Source organism: Antrostomus carolinensis, unplaced genomic scaffold, assembly GCF_000700745.2.
Source record: "Antrostomus carolinensis isolate BGI_N321 unplaced genomic scaffold, ASM70074v2 scaffold50231, whole genome shotgun sequence".
NCBI lineage: Eukaryota > Metazoa > Chordata > Aves > Caprimulgiformes > Caprimulgidae > Antrostomus > Antrostomus carolinensis.
Window position 1 is genome coordinate 10,771 of NW_010292979.1, and position 13,956 is coordinate 24,726.

A 13,956-nucleotide genomic window follows, 5' to 3' on the forward strand; every position below is an offset into this window, starting at 1 on the left:
GTGACTGCGGGGGGAGAGAACAAAGCTGGGGAGGAAAACTGAGGTGGGGGCTTCCCCAGAGCATGACCCAGCTGGAGAGCAGCTAAGGAAGCACCTTGTGTTAGTGCAGCTGCTGGTTTCTGACCCGAGAGCTGCTGCCGGCGAGCAGCTGACGGGAGGGAGGAGATCAGCCTCTGGCTCTGAAGGGGTTGGTGCGTCAGGTTTCCATGCAGAGCACGTGTGGATAATGCGAGCTGCAAACGCCGCTGCCTGCTCCAGCCGCCCGTACAGAGCGAGCCGGGAGCATGGGGCAGGTGGCTTGGAAAGGTTTATTTCTATCGCTTTTTGATTATAAAACAGAGAAATACGTCATTGCGAAGAACAAGAAGGTGGGGATTCTCTATCGAGTGGTGCAGCTCTCCATCCTGGCTTACCTGGTGGGGTAAGAATCGCCCTGCCTTTCACATACCGCTGCGGTTGCGTTTGCTTCCTCTGCTGTGGTGAAGATTAATGTAGGATGCTCTGCATGCACTGACAGCTTGCTACGCCTTGTGATTTTAATGCAGGTAGTTATGCTTGTTTATCCAGCTGGATTTTGTAATGTCTAGTAGATTTATATCTGATTTTTCACCTGCTAAAGACTGATAGATTCAGTTTTACCTTCCAGATTAATGTTAAAAATAGATCAGATGGCTTTGTACTGCATTATTTACGCCTTTATTTCTGTATTTGGTGGGAATAGCGCCAAACCTTAACACCAGACCCATTAGAAACAATAGCATTTATGGCCATGGTTGCTGAGCTTTGGGACAAACCTGGCTTATCTGCATGGCAACATGATATGCTCAAGTCAAAATGAGAGGGAACCAAGCAAGAAGTGGCAGATTTCTTTGCTGAAGTGGGCTGCAGCAGCCAGGATTGTGGAGGCTGAGGCAGCGTGAATGTCAGCTGCCTTGCATTTATTTCATAGCAGGGTGAGTTGGCGTGGAGATAGCTAGAGCACCTCTCAGAAAAGGCCCAGTTCTGCAAGAAGTTTGTCACACTGACATGTAACAAACATGGTGATACTCCTCACAACTTGCAGGCTCAGACCTGGAATTATCCAGCCCATGCAATGCCTGTGCTGTTGCTTCCTGAGTGTCTGAGGCTTTGCAGAATGTGATTCATAAGTCTTTACCCTCACTGTCTGTGCTCCCGAGTCCCTTCACCTTTAACACACCTCATGTTTTCACTAATTAAATATAGCAGAGTCATTTTTACATGCTGGATTTATTTATAGAAAGGTGTATGGTTCCAGAGCCTGCTTTAGCTAGCGGGGCAGAGGGAGTCTCAGCAGTCTGGCATGTATTAGCTGCTAAAGGAGGAATCCTGCAGATAAAGTTGCTGAGGACACATCCTCTGTCCAAGAGGGACAAAGCATGACGAGTGACCGTGAGTGTTCAGAGACTGTCTGGGCCACACAGGCTATTTTTTTCTTCCTTAGGTATCTACTGCCTTCTGCAAACCTTTGGCACCAGCACTGGCGATGTCTGCAGTGACTCCTGTGTGGCTGGGGGCTCACAGCTTATCACGGGGGTGGTTAGCGTTAGTCTGGTGTGTGACTGCTTGATTACCTACCCTTACCTCTTCAGAGGCTGGCTTGGGGGCTCACCAAATGCCTCTGGATTGTTTCTTGCATGTAGCTGCCATTTCCTCCCCAATTCACTGCGGAAAATGTACGGGTCTGCTTTGGAGCCCCCCGGGAGAGAAAAACAGTGTTCTTGGGAAAACAGGGAAGTAGGAAATTTCACAGGGTTGGGGAATGTTATTACTCAGGTTTGTCACGAGTAGCAGGTGAAGGGCAGCATCTGTCAGTGCTGCTCAGCCCCAGGGATGGCTGCTTTCCCTTTCTGCTGTAGTGCACTCCAGGTCAGTGCACTGCAAAGGGGAGCTGTGCCAGCACGCGCAGCCTGCATCCCTCCCCCAAAACCTGCCCCGGCACCCTTCACTTCTTCTAAGGGTCTGGGTGATCCTTGGCAGTGTTGTGGAGAAAATAGAAGTATTTCATTTAACCTGAAGAGGCTTTCACCCAGTGATGTGGAGCTCTTGCTGCTTCCAGTGGGAAGAAGTAAGCAAAACCTTTCCCTGGACCACTTAGCAGCAATTCCAGGTGTGTTAGTGAGAAGCCTGAAGCCCAGCACAGAGGCTGGGGTGCAGTCAGGTTGTTACCATCGCACTGGCTTACAAAACATCCTGTATCCAGCTGAGAATATTCCCTACAGATTTCTGTCAGTGATATTCAGCTCACCTGCAGGAGTTGCATCTCCCCAGCCACGGTCTGTTGCTGGACTGGTAGCCTAATGGCAGGCTGCTAAACTGGGAGTGAGTCACGTATTTGTGAAGCCAACTACACTCTTCACTGCAGCTTACAGATGCCTAGATCATTTTTCATCTTGAGGAACACAGAGCCCTGCCCTCCCCTCTTTCTGTCGAGGTTGCTGAGCATAGCACAGGACAGGGAGGCAGAAGGTTTGGGGTTTTTACCCCATGACCCTCTCCCTGCACGTGGGATCTTGGGCCTGACTCTTTCTCCAGTGCTATAGATAGGTGCAGCTTGTGTCAAAGAATTTATTCTAAATTAGTGGTAGTTGCAGAGGGTTTGGTGCCATTGGCGTGGTTTGATTTGCCTTTGAATGGTGTTTGGCCTTGGTGTAAATCTCTGGCTAACTTGTTCCCTAACCCCACTTGCTAATGCTGCTGCCTACTGTGTCTTTGCAGGTGGGTGTTTGTTGTCAAGAAAGGCTATCAGGACACAGACACATCCCTCCAGAGCTCTGTCATCACCAAGCTGAAAGGGGTGGCCTTCACCAACACCTCGGAGCTGGGGGAGCGGCTGTGGGATGTTGCCGACTACGTCATCCCTCCACAGGTTGGCATCACCCCGCTGCCATCGGCTCTGCTCTTCAGCTAGAAAGCCATCTTCCAGCCTGGCTGCTGCTGGAAAGGCTGAAGTGATGTATCCATGTCTTTCCTATGAATAAGCAGGAGGTGGGCTACAAGAAAGCAATGCATGGAAAGGCATCTCTTAGGTCTTCCCAGCAAATATCAAAGCAGCCTTGTCTCTCACAGAGATCCATGATACTTGGCAAGGAGAACTTTGCAAGCAGAAGTCTGAGCAAAGTGTCTACTTGCCTCCAGTCCTGGGCTAGAGCAGGCATGCATGGGGCAGCCCAGAGGGGGTGGGAGATGGAGAGAAAATGTGGTGCAATTTGAGTGATGAAGGTTGATTGAAATGTGTCTGGCTAAACCTGCCTTGCTGCTTCTTGACTGAGCCAAAGTGAGATGCACAGCTGATGCTCTAGGGGAAGAGATGGCAGCAGACGTGGCCTGGCACCAGGCTGGAAATTGCCCAGCTGTGCTCTGTTTGTGCTTTCCCTGCTAGTGCCCACCACATGGAGGTCTCAATGTTCTTGTTACTGCCTGTTGGCTTATTGCAGTGTGGTGTAAAGCGTGGTAAGCTGCTTTCACTCCCTTCTTGCTGACTGTACAACTCTCTTCAGGCATGTTTTTTTCTGTGGTTTTCTTTGGTGGTTGGTTATCAGGGAGAAAAATTAACAGTTTTAGATTTTTTTTTTTCTGAATGTGGGGAAAGGACCAAATAGAAGCTGTAAATGTGCAAAGAAAGGAAGGTCCCAGCACAGGACTCACCAATATATATTGTGGCTTTGCCTGAATACAGTGGGAATGCTGCACTGCCAGAAATAAGGATTTTAGGTATGAAAATGCAGTCAAGTCTCTCCTTGCCTATCTCTGGCAGTCGTCCCAGTAGCTCAATAGAGGGATCTGGATTCTCTCTGTTCCAGCTATCCCAGAAGTGCTGTGTTTTGTTTTATTGCATGTCCACAGTGTTGCCCTAAATCTGCTCCTGCCCCGTGCCCTGCTGCCTTGCTCTGTGAGCTCAGGTTTGTCCCAGCACAGCTGGGGTGGCCAACAAGACCCTGGCTGGGAACAAACACCCACAGCTCTGCACTGGTTCAGGGCCTTTGATCCCTGATCAGGCCCCATGTCCTCATGGAAAAGGAGGATGAGGGTTTGCCGAGCAGCCAGGAAGGCAAAGCTCACCAGTCCTGCTCACCAAATTAACACAGAGACCCACCAGCTTCATCCAAACAACTATCCAGACAAAGGACACGGCTGCATCTCAGCCTGAAAAGCACCAGGAGAGAGGGAGAAGTTACCGTTCTGCAGGGAGCCGCATCCTCCTTGTAACAGGTGCTTTAAGAGTAAATCAGGTTCTCTAACTCTTCCTGCCTTACTTTGTTTATTCCAGGGTGAAAACGTTTTCTTTGTCATGACGAATCTGATTGTGACCCCAAACCAGAGGCAAGCCACGTGTCCTGAGGTAGGAAGAAATGAGTCCCTTGGCCCCCAGACCCCTACAAAACCGGGGGTAAGAACTGAGAGAGGACACCTGGGGAGCGATGAACACGGGAAAGATGAAAGGCAAAAGGTTTTTCTCTGAAGTGTGATATCTTGGTTGGGAAAATCCAACTGGTTACTGCAAACCTAGGAGGTTTAGCTCTCTTCATTTCCAGAGACACTGATCATGTAGAGTCTTGCTAACTGTAGTTGAAGGTGTTGGATATCTGCCCAGCTGGAGGTGAGACCAGAACAGTGATTGCTCAGGGTCAGAAAAGGCCATGGGAAAACAGCTTTGAGGTGACTCGGTCGTAGTTACGGGTGGAGGAGACTTTCAAAGAGCCTCATCCTGGGGAAGGGCTGAACATTCAGACTTTTGTTACCTTCAGGACATGGGAAGTCTTTCAGACCGTGTCATGTTGAAATGTCTTCTGTGGAGACATGGTTCAGAATGGGCTGGAGCCTGGGAGAGGAGGACGCTGGCTGTCCAGGGAGTGTTGCCACTTGGTAGCAGTGATTAATTTTCCATATCACAAGCCCAGGCTGAGAGCACAGCTTGATGATTGTTCAGGACGTGGCTGTCCTCTAGTGGCTGTGTGAACCCAGCCTGCAGCTGAGAGAAGGCTGATTTTGAGCTCAGAGAGCTTGTACCTTAAATCATAGGTAGGGTTGTCTGTTCAGGTGAAATACAGTGGCCTCCTATTTGGTTTTGGTGAGTGGTAGGTGATGGATGTCTGGGTTTTTCCACAGCCTTTCCCTCCCCAGACCGAGCAGAACCCAAAAGCAGAGTGTCATAGCTGGACCATGGTGTTGCTGGTGGTGTGACACTGTCGAGCTGTTTGTACCTGACCTGCAGTTACCACTTCAGCTGCATGTTTTCAGTGTTCACCATCCTATAGAGGATTCACCCCACATCAGCAGCACTTTCTTACCCCTCTGAGTCTTATGTCCTGCCACAGGTCTCACCTCTGTCCTCTTCTGCTTTGCAGAGTGTCAACATTCCTGATGCCTGGTGTTACAAGGATGAGGACTGCCCGAGAGGGGAAGCAGTGGTGGCTGGCAATGGTAAGGGAAGGGTCCCTCCTCCTGTACTGCTTCTGGTACAGGCAGGTTCCTTCAGAGGCATCAGCCTGGTTACAGCCCCAGAGATCCCCGATGACTGGGAGCAGCAAGGACTTTCCTTTCTTTACTATCTTGTATTCAGATTGCTGCCTTGCTTACAGCTCTGTGGTGGCTGCCAGAGCACCCCGGGGCTGCTTGGAGAAACAACAAGAGAGTGGTTGTTCCAGCTGAGAGGCCCTTTCACAGCAGGGAGGAGGGTTTAGGGTGGCAGTGAAAATCATCTGATCTTTGTGTGCCCTGTAGGCAAGGAGAGGAGGTGGCTGCTCTGTGTGACCTTTTCTGTGCTGTCTGTGCTGCAGGGGTTAAGACTGGCCGTTGTTTGAAAGACAAGGACAGCATCAGAGGGACTTGTGAGATACTGGCCTGGTGCCCAGTGGAGAAAAGATCCAAGCCCAAGTACGTGGCCATTCTATGCTGTTCCCAAGCTTGAGTTGTTTGGCTTGTGGTGGTTTCTGGGCTCCCTCTGCTTGGATGTTTGCTTGAACATTCCAGTGCAGGAGGGAGCTGTGCATGGCCCCCTGGCAGGACTGGCCCTCTGCTCCCCCCTGCTCAGCTCACGGGTTGTCCCAGGGCTGTTTCCAGCTCTGAGGGCTCCCCTCAGCCTGCAGGCTGCTCACCATCTCCTTGCTGGCAGTGTGGGGAGAGTGGCATGGCTGGTGCAGCACCATGGGGTGAAACCTCGCTGTTTCTGAAATGGCAATTCCAGTTTGAACACGTGGGCAGGGTGTGAACATAAACCAGACAACAAACCCTTCTCTTCCAGGAAACCACTTCTCGCCAGCGCAGAAAACTTCACTGTTTACATCAAGAACTCGATCCGCTTCCCCAAGTTTAAGTTCTCCAAGTAAGTGCAGGTGCTCGGAGATCCTTCTGTCCTCTCCATCACAGAACCAATACCCGGGGTTTGCTCCACTGTCCTTCTCCAGCCTGAGGGTTGTGGTGGGGAAGCAGATATTCCCTCTTCTAAGGCACAGGGGAGGGCTTTGGAGGAACAAAGAAATAGTGAGGGCTTGGAGCTTCTCAGAGAGCAACTGGGATAAGGTTGTCCTTCACCAAGTGTGGTCTGTGATGGCTCTTACAGCATGGGCTGCACCAGAGCTCCTAAGGCAGGTGGATCCATCCACCAGCTAGTGCATAGTCAGGTTCTTGAGCTGCTTCTGCTCCCAGGTATTCCTCCTCTTCCATAAAACTGAAGGTGCCTGGACAAGGCTGGGAAAATGCAGATTTAAACTATTTGTTTGCATTTGCTGCTGCTGAATGAAAAAAAGAATTGTAGAAAGGAACATGTTCTTGCTCTTCTGCTCAGCTAGAGCGTCTTTATTTTTTTCCTTGAGAAAAAATAAGTTGCCCTGGAGCACCCTGGCAACCTGCTCCATGTGAGTCCTTCCTTGAGCCCAGATTCAGCTGCCTTGTCCCCGTCTGGCCTGGACATCACTTTGTGTGAGCAGACTGCTTTCCTTGGGCCTGCAGTGGAGAGGCTCACAGGGTGACGAGGCTGGTGGCAAGGTGTGATTTTTGTTGTGTGTGAGAGGTGTTGGAGAAGTCTCTTGTCCCTGCAGCCTTGGTGGTGTAGGCTGCCTAGGCAAGCAAAGCAGGAGACAAGGTGGATTTCCCTCTTCTCTACATGCAGGATGAATGTGCTGGCAACTGACAATGAGTCCTACCTGAAGAGCTGCCGCTACAGCACAGAGCATCCCTACTGCCCCATCTTCCTCCTGGGGAACATCGTCCAGTGGGCTGGGAGTGAATTCCAGGAAATGGCCTCGGAGGTAGGAGTGCCCCACGGGCTCGTGTGGCTTCCCAGCTGGCTGTACCAATCCCTGGGTGGCCATGAGGAGAGCCACTGGCAACGGCCCAGGGATCTGCCTCCTGCCCAGGGAGCTGTGGGGAGATGGTGCTGGAAGTCCAGCTGGTCTGATTTATCCTGTCCCCAGGGAACGGGAGGCAGGGTGATGTGGGATCCTCTGGAAGAGATGGTTGGGTCAGTTGTCTGTTACTCAGGGCTGCCCAAACTGCTGCTCTGCCAGTGGGGTTTCTCTGTTTAATTTCAACAATACTACACCATTGGTTTAAACCCAGAGCTCTGGAAGGCCAGTGGGGTTCCCTCTGCTCAGAGAATGCCCTGTGAGGCTTCCTCCATGGGGGGTGGACACTGACCCAGAGCGTGTAGCCCAGGGGGGAAGATGGAGCCAGTCTGAGGCATCCCGGGAAGCACAGTGTGAGAAGAGTGCAGGCTTTGTGCTGGCTTCTGCACTTGTGAACCTCATCCCTGCATAAAAGAGCCTCTTCTCCACTGCAGTATGTTACAGCCCCTGAAGTTAATGAAATCAGTGTCCTGTCTCCTCCTAGGACACCAGCACAGGGAAAACTTGGGCTGTGTAGAGAGTAACGTGACTAATATCATAAACACGAGCTTAGCGCGTGCAGAGGTGTGTGTGCTCCTGTCTGTGACCAGAAATGCAGCTGTTCTTGTCCCTGGGGAAAAATTTGCCCAAGGATTTGACAAATTTGAAGACAAATTAATTGAACTAAGCTTGAAAAAAAACTCACACTGTCTCTCTCTTTCGTTAAGGGTGGTGTGATAGGAATTCAGATTGAATGGAACTGTGATCTTGATAAAGCCCCTTCTGAATGTAATCCTCACTATTCTTTTAGCCGGCTGGATAACAAGTTTGCAGAAAAGTCCATCTCTTCTGGGTACAACTTCAGGTGAGTAACGAGGAGAACACGCTGCAGTCCAGCAGTTGTGCTGAGCTGGTTTGAGTCGCAGGCGTTGGAGGTTGGCAGTGAAGTGGTACCAGTGCCAGGAACTGCCCCAGCCAAGTGCGCTGCTGTGCAGAGGGGAGGGAGGGAGTCGTGCTTGTGGTGAGCTAAAGCTGGTTTTGATAGGGGAATAGGTCTGTTTGAAGAGATAGGTGAGTTCAGATGGGCTCTCGGGGTGGGGGGCAGATGATGGAGTTAAAATCAGCATTGTTGTATTCCAGGTTTGCCAAGTATTACCGGGATGCTGAGGGGGTCGACTACCGGACGCTCATTAAAGCGTATGGGATCCGCTTTGATGTGATGGTGAATGGCAAGGTGAGGTCCCAGGCCAGAATATTGCTGAGCTTGGGGAGAAAAAAGGTGGGGGACATCTCTCAGTGGGAAGGCAGCTTTGGGGTGAGAACAGCCTCTATGGGTTGTTGGAGGAAAGGGCTTTTGCCTTTCATCCATGTGGCACTAACCCTGCATAAGAACGGAGATGACCTGGTGTTCAGATGAGGCTGCATCTCTTCTACCTAAAGACAGGCTCATGTAAAGTCTGACAGAAGTAAATATGCCCCAGAGACTTGTTTTCCATGGATGTGTGCTGCAGAAAAAAGCAGCCTAATCCAGGGGTGTCACAAGCTCCAAAATGCAGCCGTGGACAGCTGGGTCTGAGGCACACACAGACCTTTCACCTCCAAGATTGTTCATTGCAAATCTATGGTTGTGCCTCCTTGTTGCCAACACAACACACCCACTGGCACCAGCAGCTTCCCCTGTCTAATACCACACCCCTGACTCTGTTTCTTGGGTTGTTCTTTCCCCGAGTACCTCATGACCTTTTTTTTTTCCTTTTAGGCAGGGAAATTCAACATCATTCCCACCATTATCAATATCGGTTCGGGACTCGCTCTCATGGGAGCGGTGAGTGAATGTATTTTCTTAAAGAACACATTGGCACCCAGATCCCTCATTTAGCTGTTCTGAGGATAAAATGGGACCCTTTGTTTGTATCTCCATCAGCAGAGTCTGTGCTGCTCTGCTCAGTCAGGTGTGTCTGTGTCCTGTCCTAAGGGCATTTGTTAGTGTACTCTGTAGTCTGAATTACCCCTAAGATGACACGGAGTACGGAGGAAAACACAGCTTCTACAAGTTATTCTTCTTTAATTAATGCTCATTGCTAATTGGATAAACACAAGTTCTTTCTGTTTGCAGGGAGCTTTCTTTTGTGACCTGGTGCTGCTGTATCTGATTAAAAAGAGTAACTTCTATCGAGGCAAAAAGTACGAGGAAGTGAAGTAAGTGGCCTGGCTGTTGTGTTTCCATGTAGCGGCTTTATTGGTATGACTAATAGAAATAGGAGATACGGGAACACAATAAACATTAATGGCAAACAAAGGCCAATTCCAGGAAATTATATTCCTCCCAATGAGTTTGGCCAGGTTTCTCCCTCCCTCCCTCCCTCCCTCCCTCTGTAATTCATCGCTGCAGTTGGCTGGGGAGCAAAGGCAGCTGCTGTGTCACGGTTGGGCTATAAATGGCCTCGCGCTGTCAGTCCATAGTGACGTGGATGGAATTGGGGCAGCTCCAAGAGCGCCAGAGCCTCGTGAGACAGAGCTGGGGCTTTGTCTGTATGGGGGGTGATGGCCTTTGTGGTAAGGGCTGGGAACCTCTTGCCCACCTGAAATAGCCTGCTTGCCTCATGCGTCACCTTTGCTTGTTCCCTCAGGTCCAGTTCCAGGAAATCGTTATCCAGCCCTGCGCTGAATGGGAACCAGAGCCCTGAGCAGCTCGGTGGGCTCTAGGCACAGCGGTGGGTCTGTCAGCTGGACTCGTGTTCCAGGAAAACCACACAGGTGTGAAATCACACCCGGACTGGGAGGTGGAGATACCCCAGATCAGATCCACTGTCTGTTACCAGGATTCCCAGAGGAAAAAAAAAAAGTCCTTTAACAAACGTCCTTCTTTCCCCGAGATGTCCTCTGGTTTCTTGAGCTTGCAACAGCGCGTCATCGCTATGGATTTATAAAAGGATTTTATAGAAGGAAAAAGAAGGCACGAAATGAATGTTTTTCTACCTGCTGACAGATCTGTCTGTACCTGTGTCAGTAGCCAGCGTTACCCTGTGGCTGTGCTTTGCTTCCGTGTGCGACAGAGCCGCGATGTGAAACGCCACCGGTGCGTTGAGGAGGGCTGAGGCTGAGGTTCAACCTGTCTCCTGCTCCACTGGCTTGTGGCCACCGCTTCCAGCTCTCGCTTGTGTTACCTGCAAGACTTAGATGTAAAGCAGCGGGACTGCTCTTGGTGGGAAATGCAGCTTCTCAGCAGCTCTCAGAGCCCGGGGGAAAGGGGATTGTTCTCCTACAACACCCGTGCTGAGTGGGCTTGTCAGAGTGGGGGCAATGACTCATACTGTGGGGTGTGTGTGGAACCATGAGGGCTAGAAACCGTGCTCCTCCAGGAAAAGCCTTTGCAACAGCTGCAGCGAGGTGCTCTGCTCATCTCAGGAACAGCAGGAGAAGGTCCTGCCACAGGAGAATCGGTTCAGCCGTGGCTGGGTCCCAGCTACCTCACCCGCTGCCCACTGTCTCCATTTGTATTGGCCCAAAGGACCGAGGTTTCAGAGCACAGACCAGCAGGAGTATTAGGAGGAGTATTTTGAAGCAGGGCAGGGACAGGGATCTTTTGTGGCTGACAGTGCGGGGGGGAAGGGGGTTGGCACACTGGAAAGCAACGTGGCACTGGAATGTCTGCATGGAGATGGTCTTGGCTTCTCCCTCCTTTGTTCAGTGGCCAGTTTAATTCGCTCAGGATTGTCCTTTCTGCATCACTTCCCAATTGCTCAAGCTGGGCAGAGATCTGGATGGGGGACTTTCTGCTTCTGCTGTGTTTCATAGTACCCTGAACTGTACCACAGAGACTGAAGGAGGGAGCTCTGTCAGCTGAAACAGACTTTGCCAGGTTCTTCCAAATACACCAAGAGGAGGGAAATTGAGAAGACAGATGTCTGCTATTTCAACACTCTGATAACTTCCAGGAACTACCACTGCTTCTGTCTCAATAGAGAGAATTTTCACACTTTGTGACTGTGTGCTCATGTGGGGATGAAACTAATCTCAGAAGAGGAAAGTGCTTCTAGAATATGATTGATTGAAGTTCGAATTTGCCTGAGCTGACAGGAGCCGACTCGCCAGCCCCTGAAGAGCTTCCGTTCATTTAAAGCCTCCACACTGTGGCTCGGTGCAAACTGATGAGTGTTCTGTGAATGCTGCCATGGTGCCATCACTCAGGAGGAGTCATCAGGACAAAGATGAAGAGTTTCTGTGCACTCTTTGAAGATCAAGATTTAAAGGACTCCTGCCACAGTGTCCTAACCTACTGCCAGGAGACCTGCAGAGCTGTGATGGAGTGTTCTGCACCAACGCAGACAGCACTCACCTTGCCTTTAACTTCTCTGAGGTGGTTACTCCGAGGCACAGGCTGGTTCTAAATCAAGACTCTGCTAGTCACAACTAACCCCAAATCCACTCACCGATAGCAAAACCCACCTGGTCTACTCCACTCCTTCTGCTTCTGTTCAGATGCAAGTAACTGAGTCAAACACGTGGCTAGAAAATAGAATTACACAGTCGACTTCTAAAAGAATTTAGGATAAGCTGTGCACCTCTGATGCTATAATCACAGCCAAAGCCTCCTCTCTTCATGCCAGAAGTCTCTCCAGGCAAACACGAGTCAACGTATGTGCAACTGACATGCCTCTAAAACAGCACGGGCTTTAGACTGTCAGAGCTTCAGTCTATTTGAATAATTTCTAGGTGGTGAACCCCTCGTGTGACATCAGACCAAGGCACAACTCATGGACACCACTAGCTCATCCTGACACGCAAAGCTGACTGTGCTCAGCTGAAACCAGTGTTTCAACTTGACAAAACACCATCCTCTTGTTAGCTGACCAAAGCGATTTCCTCAATGTAAGTCTTCAGGGGCTTCAGGGCCCCAAATTCCCTAGACTATATCCCTCCTTTACACCATCTCTTTAACACAATTCCCCCAACCATTGCTGTTGATAAAACATAACCAGCCTCCTTCTCAGGAGCTTGTTTCTTTGATTTTTTTTTTTTTCTCTCCTTGTATTTAACATACAGCAATAAAATTTGTCACTTTAGGGGAATGTTCTCTGAGACTCTCTGTACACTGTGTTCCTGAGGTTGCACACGCCACCTTCTCTTTGTGGTATGTCCTTATGCTCAGCAATCTGATTAAGAGTTTAGAAAGTATTTGAATAGCACATATTCAAATGAAACACCCACTAACAAGTAGCAAGTGCCAGAGGTTTTCTGATGGCTGAATCTGTCAGAGGGAATTCAAACCTTGATCATCTTTTTCCCCCCCCAAAAGGAAACACCACAGAGGTAACGTTTATCGTATCAAATCCACCTTTTGTGTAACCCTGCAGTTTATTTTTCTGTAAAATATTTTTAAATACAGAACATTGTGTTATCAAATCTTTGTACAACAGAAAAAGGAACCATCTGACAGCGTTCTGGTGAAGCAATGTCTGACTCAGAGAGCAGCGGTAACCAGCTGGAGCTGCGTGTGCTCTAGAAGAAGACACACGACCCATCCCAGTTGTACACTCTGTGGTTTGATCACTGTGTTCAAAGGAACGTGTGCACGAGCAGGTCTGTAGCAGAGAGACTCCCCGCACAGTGGGGGTTGAATTTTCCTTTCCATTCCTGCCAGAGACACTGGAACCACAACAGCACACGGGGCAGTTGTGGAAAACGCCGGCAGGCTCACGAGCGTGCTCGGCGCAGACTGAGCTGGCAGGTAATAAACGCTGCACCGACCTGGTTGTCTGTGTTTCATCAGACACAAGGGTACTGAAAAGGAGCAAAGGGTCTGACGTGTGAGAGCGAGTGATACTTACCTGGTGACTTTTGTGTCTGCCAGTGAAGAGCACCCGTGACAACGTCACTTCCTGACAGCGTGTACGTACAGCGGTTGTGGAAATAACGTTTCCACGAGCAACTCAATTAAATTTCTGTACCAAACCTTCACATACACTTTATTACGTGCTACTGTGCAGTGTTTCCTTCAGGCAGCAGATTATTTGTTAAGAGTGGCGTGTTACACGCTGCTTTCATCAGTGTCTGTGTGTAGGGACAGCAGCAAATGTAGGAGGGAGGGATTGTAACTGGGGTGTTTTATCCAAAACACAAAGGATACAAGGAACTACATTAACCAAACCCCACAGCTGTGCCCACAATTAGAGACAGAAGTTATTCAGGAATAACCCACCAAACAAAGATCCAGGGGAGGCATCCGAGTGGTGCTTCACATTCAGTTTAATTAGCTCAGCGCTACCGATTCATTCGTACTCGGACATAATTTACTGACGGCATTAATGACACAAGCGACGAACAGGAGTTTAAAAGGGAAGCTGGCCTAGGGGGGGAGGTGGCTTTTGGCAACAGTTCTCTCGCTTCATGACAAACCTCTGCAGCTCCCGGCTGGTTCAATAGACGTGAACCATCCCGTAGAGGAAAGTCCAGAACAGGACGTACGTGAAGAGCCCTCCTACCAGCCCCCCCGTGAAAAGCGGCCTTCGGGATTTAAAGTACTTGTTCCACCGCCGTCCGGCTTTCAACACCAAGAGCACGGAGAGGAGGACGGAAGCCAGGAAGTAGAAGATGAAGCCGTGCAGGCCGG

General features: G+C 50.0%; 2 protein-coding genes across 2 annotated transcripts; one reads left to right on the plus strand and one right to left on the minus strand.

The window, feature by feature from the left end:
* The first annotated feature begins 242 nt into the window (after window positions 1–242).
* LOC104517892 (P2X purinoceptor 5) lies at window positions 243–10,049 on the plus strand. Its single transcript, XM_010177122.1, has 12 exons — window positions 243–421; window positions 2,737–2,887; window positions 4,289–4,360; window positions 5,367–5,442; window positions 5,799–5,895; window positions 6,263–6,343; window positions 7,130–7,268; window positions 8,072–8,208; window positions 8,484–8,577; window positions 9,103–9,168; window positions 9,460–9,542; window positions 9,974–10,049. The coding sequence occupies exons 1-12, from the start codon at window positions 285–287 to the stop codon at window positions 10,047–10,049; spliced, it is 1,209 nt and encodes a 402-aa protein (XP_010175424.1). The 5' UTR covers window positions 243–284.
* A 3,713-nt stretch (window positions 10,050–13,762) lies between these two features.
* Window positions 13,763–13,953, minus strand: EMC6 (ER membrane protein complex subunit 6; the record flags this gene model as incomplete). The annotated part of the gene is made up of 1 exon (XM_010177123.2): window positions 13,763–13,953. A coding segment is annotated over one exon (191 nt), but the record flags the coding sequence as incomplete, so codon positions are not given.
* Between the last annotated feature and the right edge of the window lie 3 nt (window positions 13,954–13,956).

Coding starts and splice junctions, on each gene's coding strand:
- LOC104517892 (XM_010177122.1), top strand. CDS start 285: ATGGGGCAGGTGGCTTGGAAAGGTTTATTTCTATCGCTTTTTGATTAT. Junction 8,209..8,483: donor TCTTCTGGGTACAACTTCAG/GTGAGTAACGAG, acceptor GTTGTATTCCAG/GTTTGCCAAGTATTACCGGG. Junction 9,543..9,973: donor AAAAAGTACGAGGAAGTGAA/GTAAGTGGCCTG, acceptor TTGTTCCCTCAG/GTCCAGTTCCAGGAAATCGT.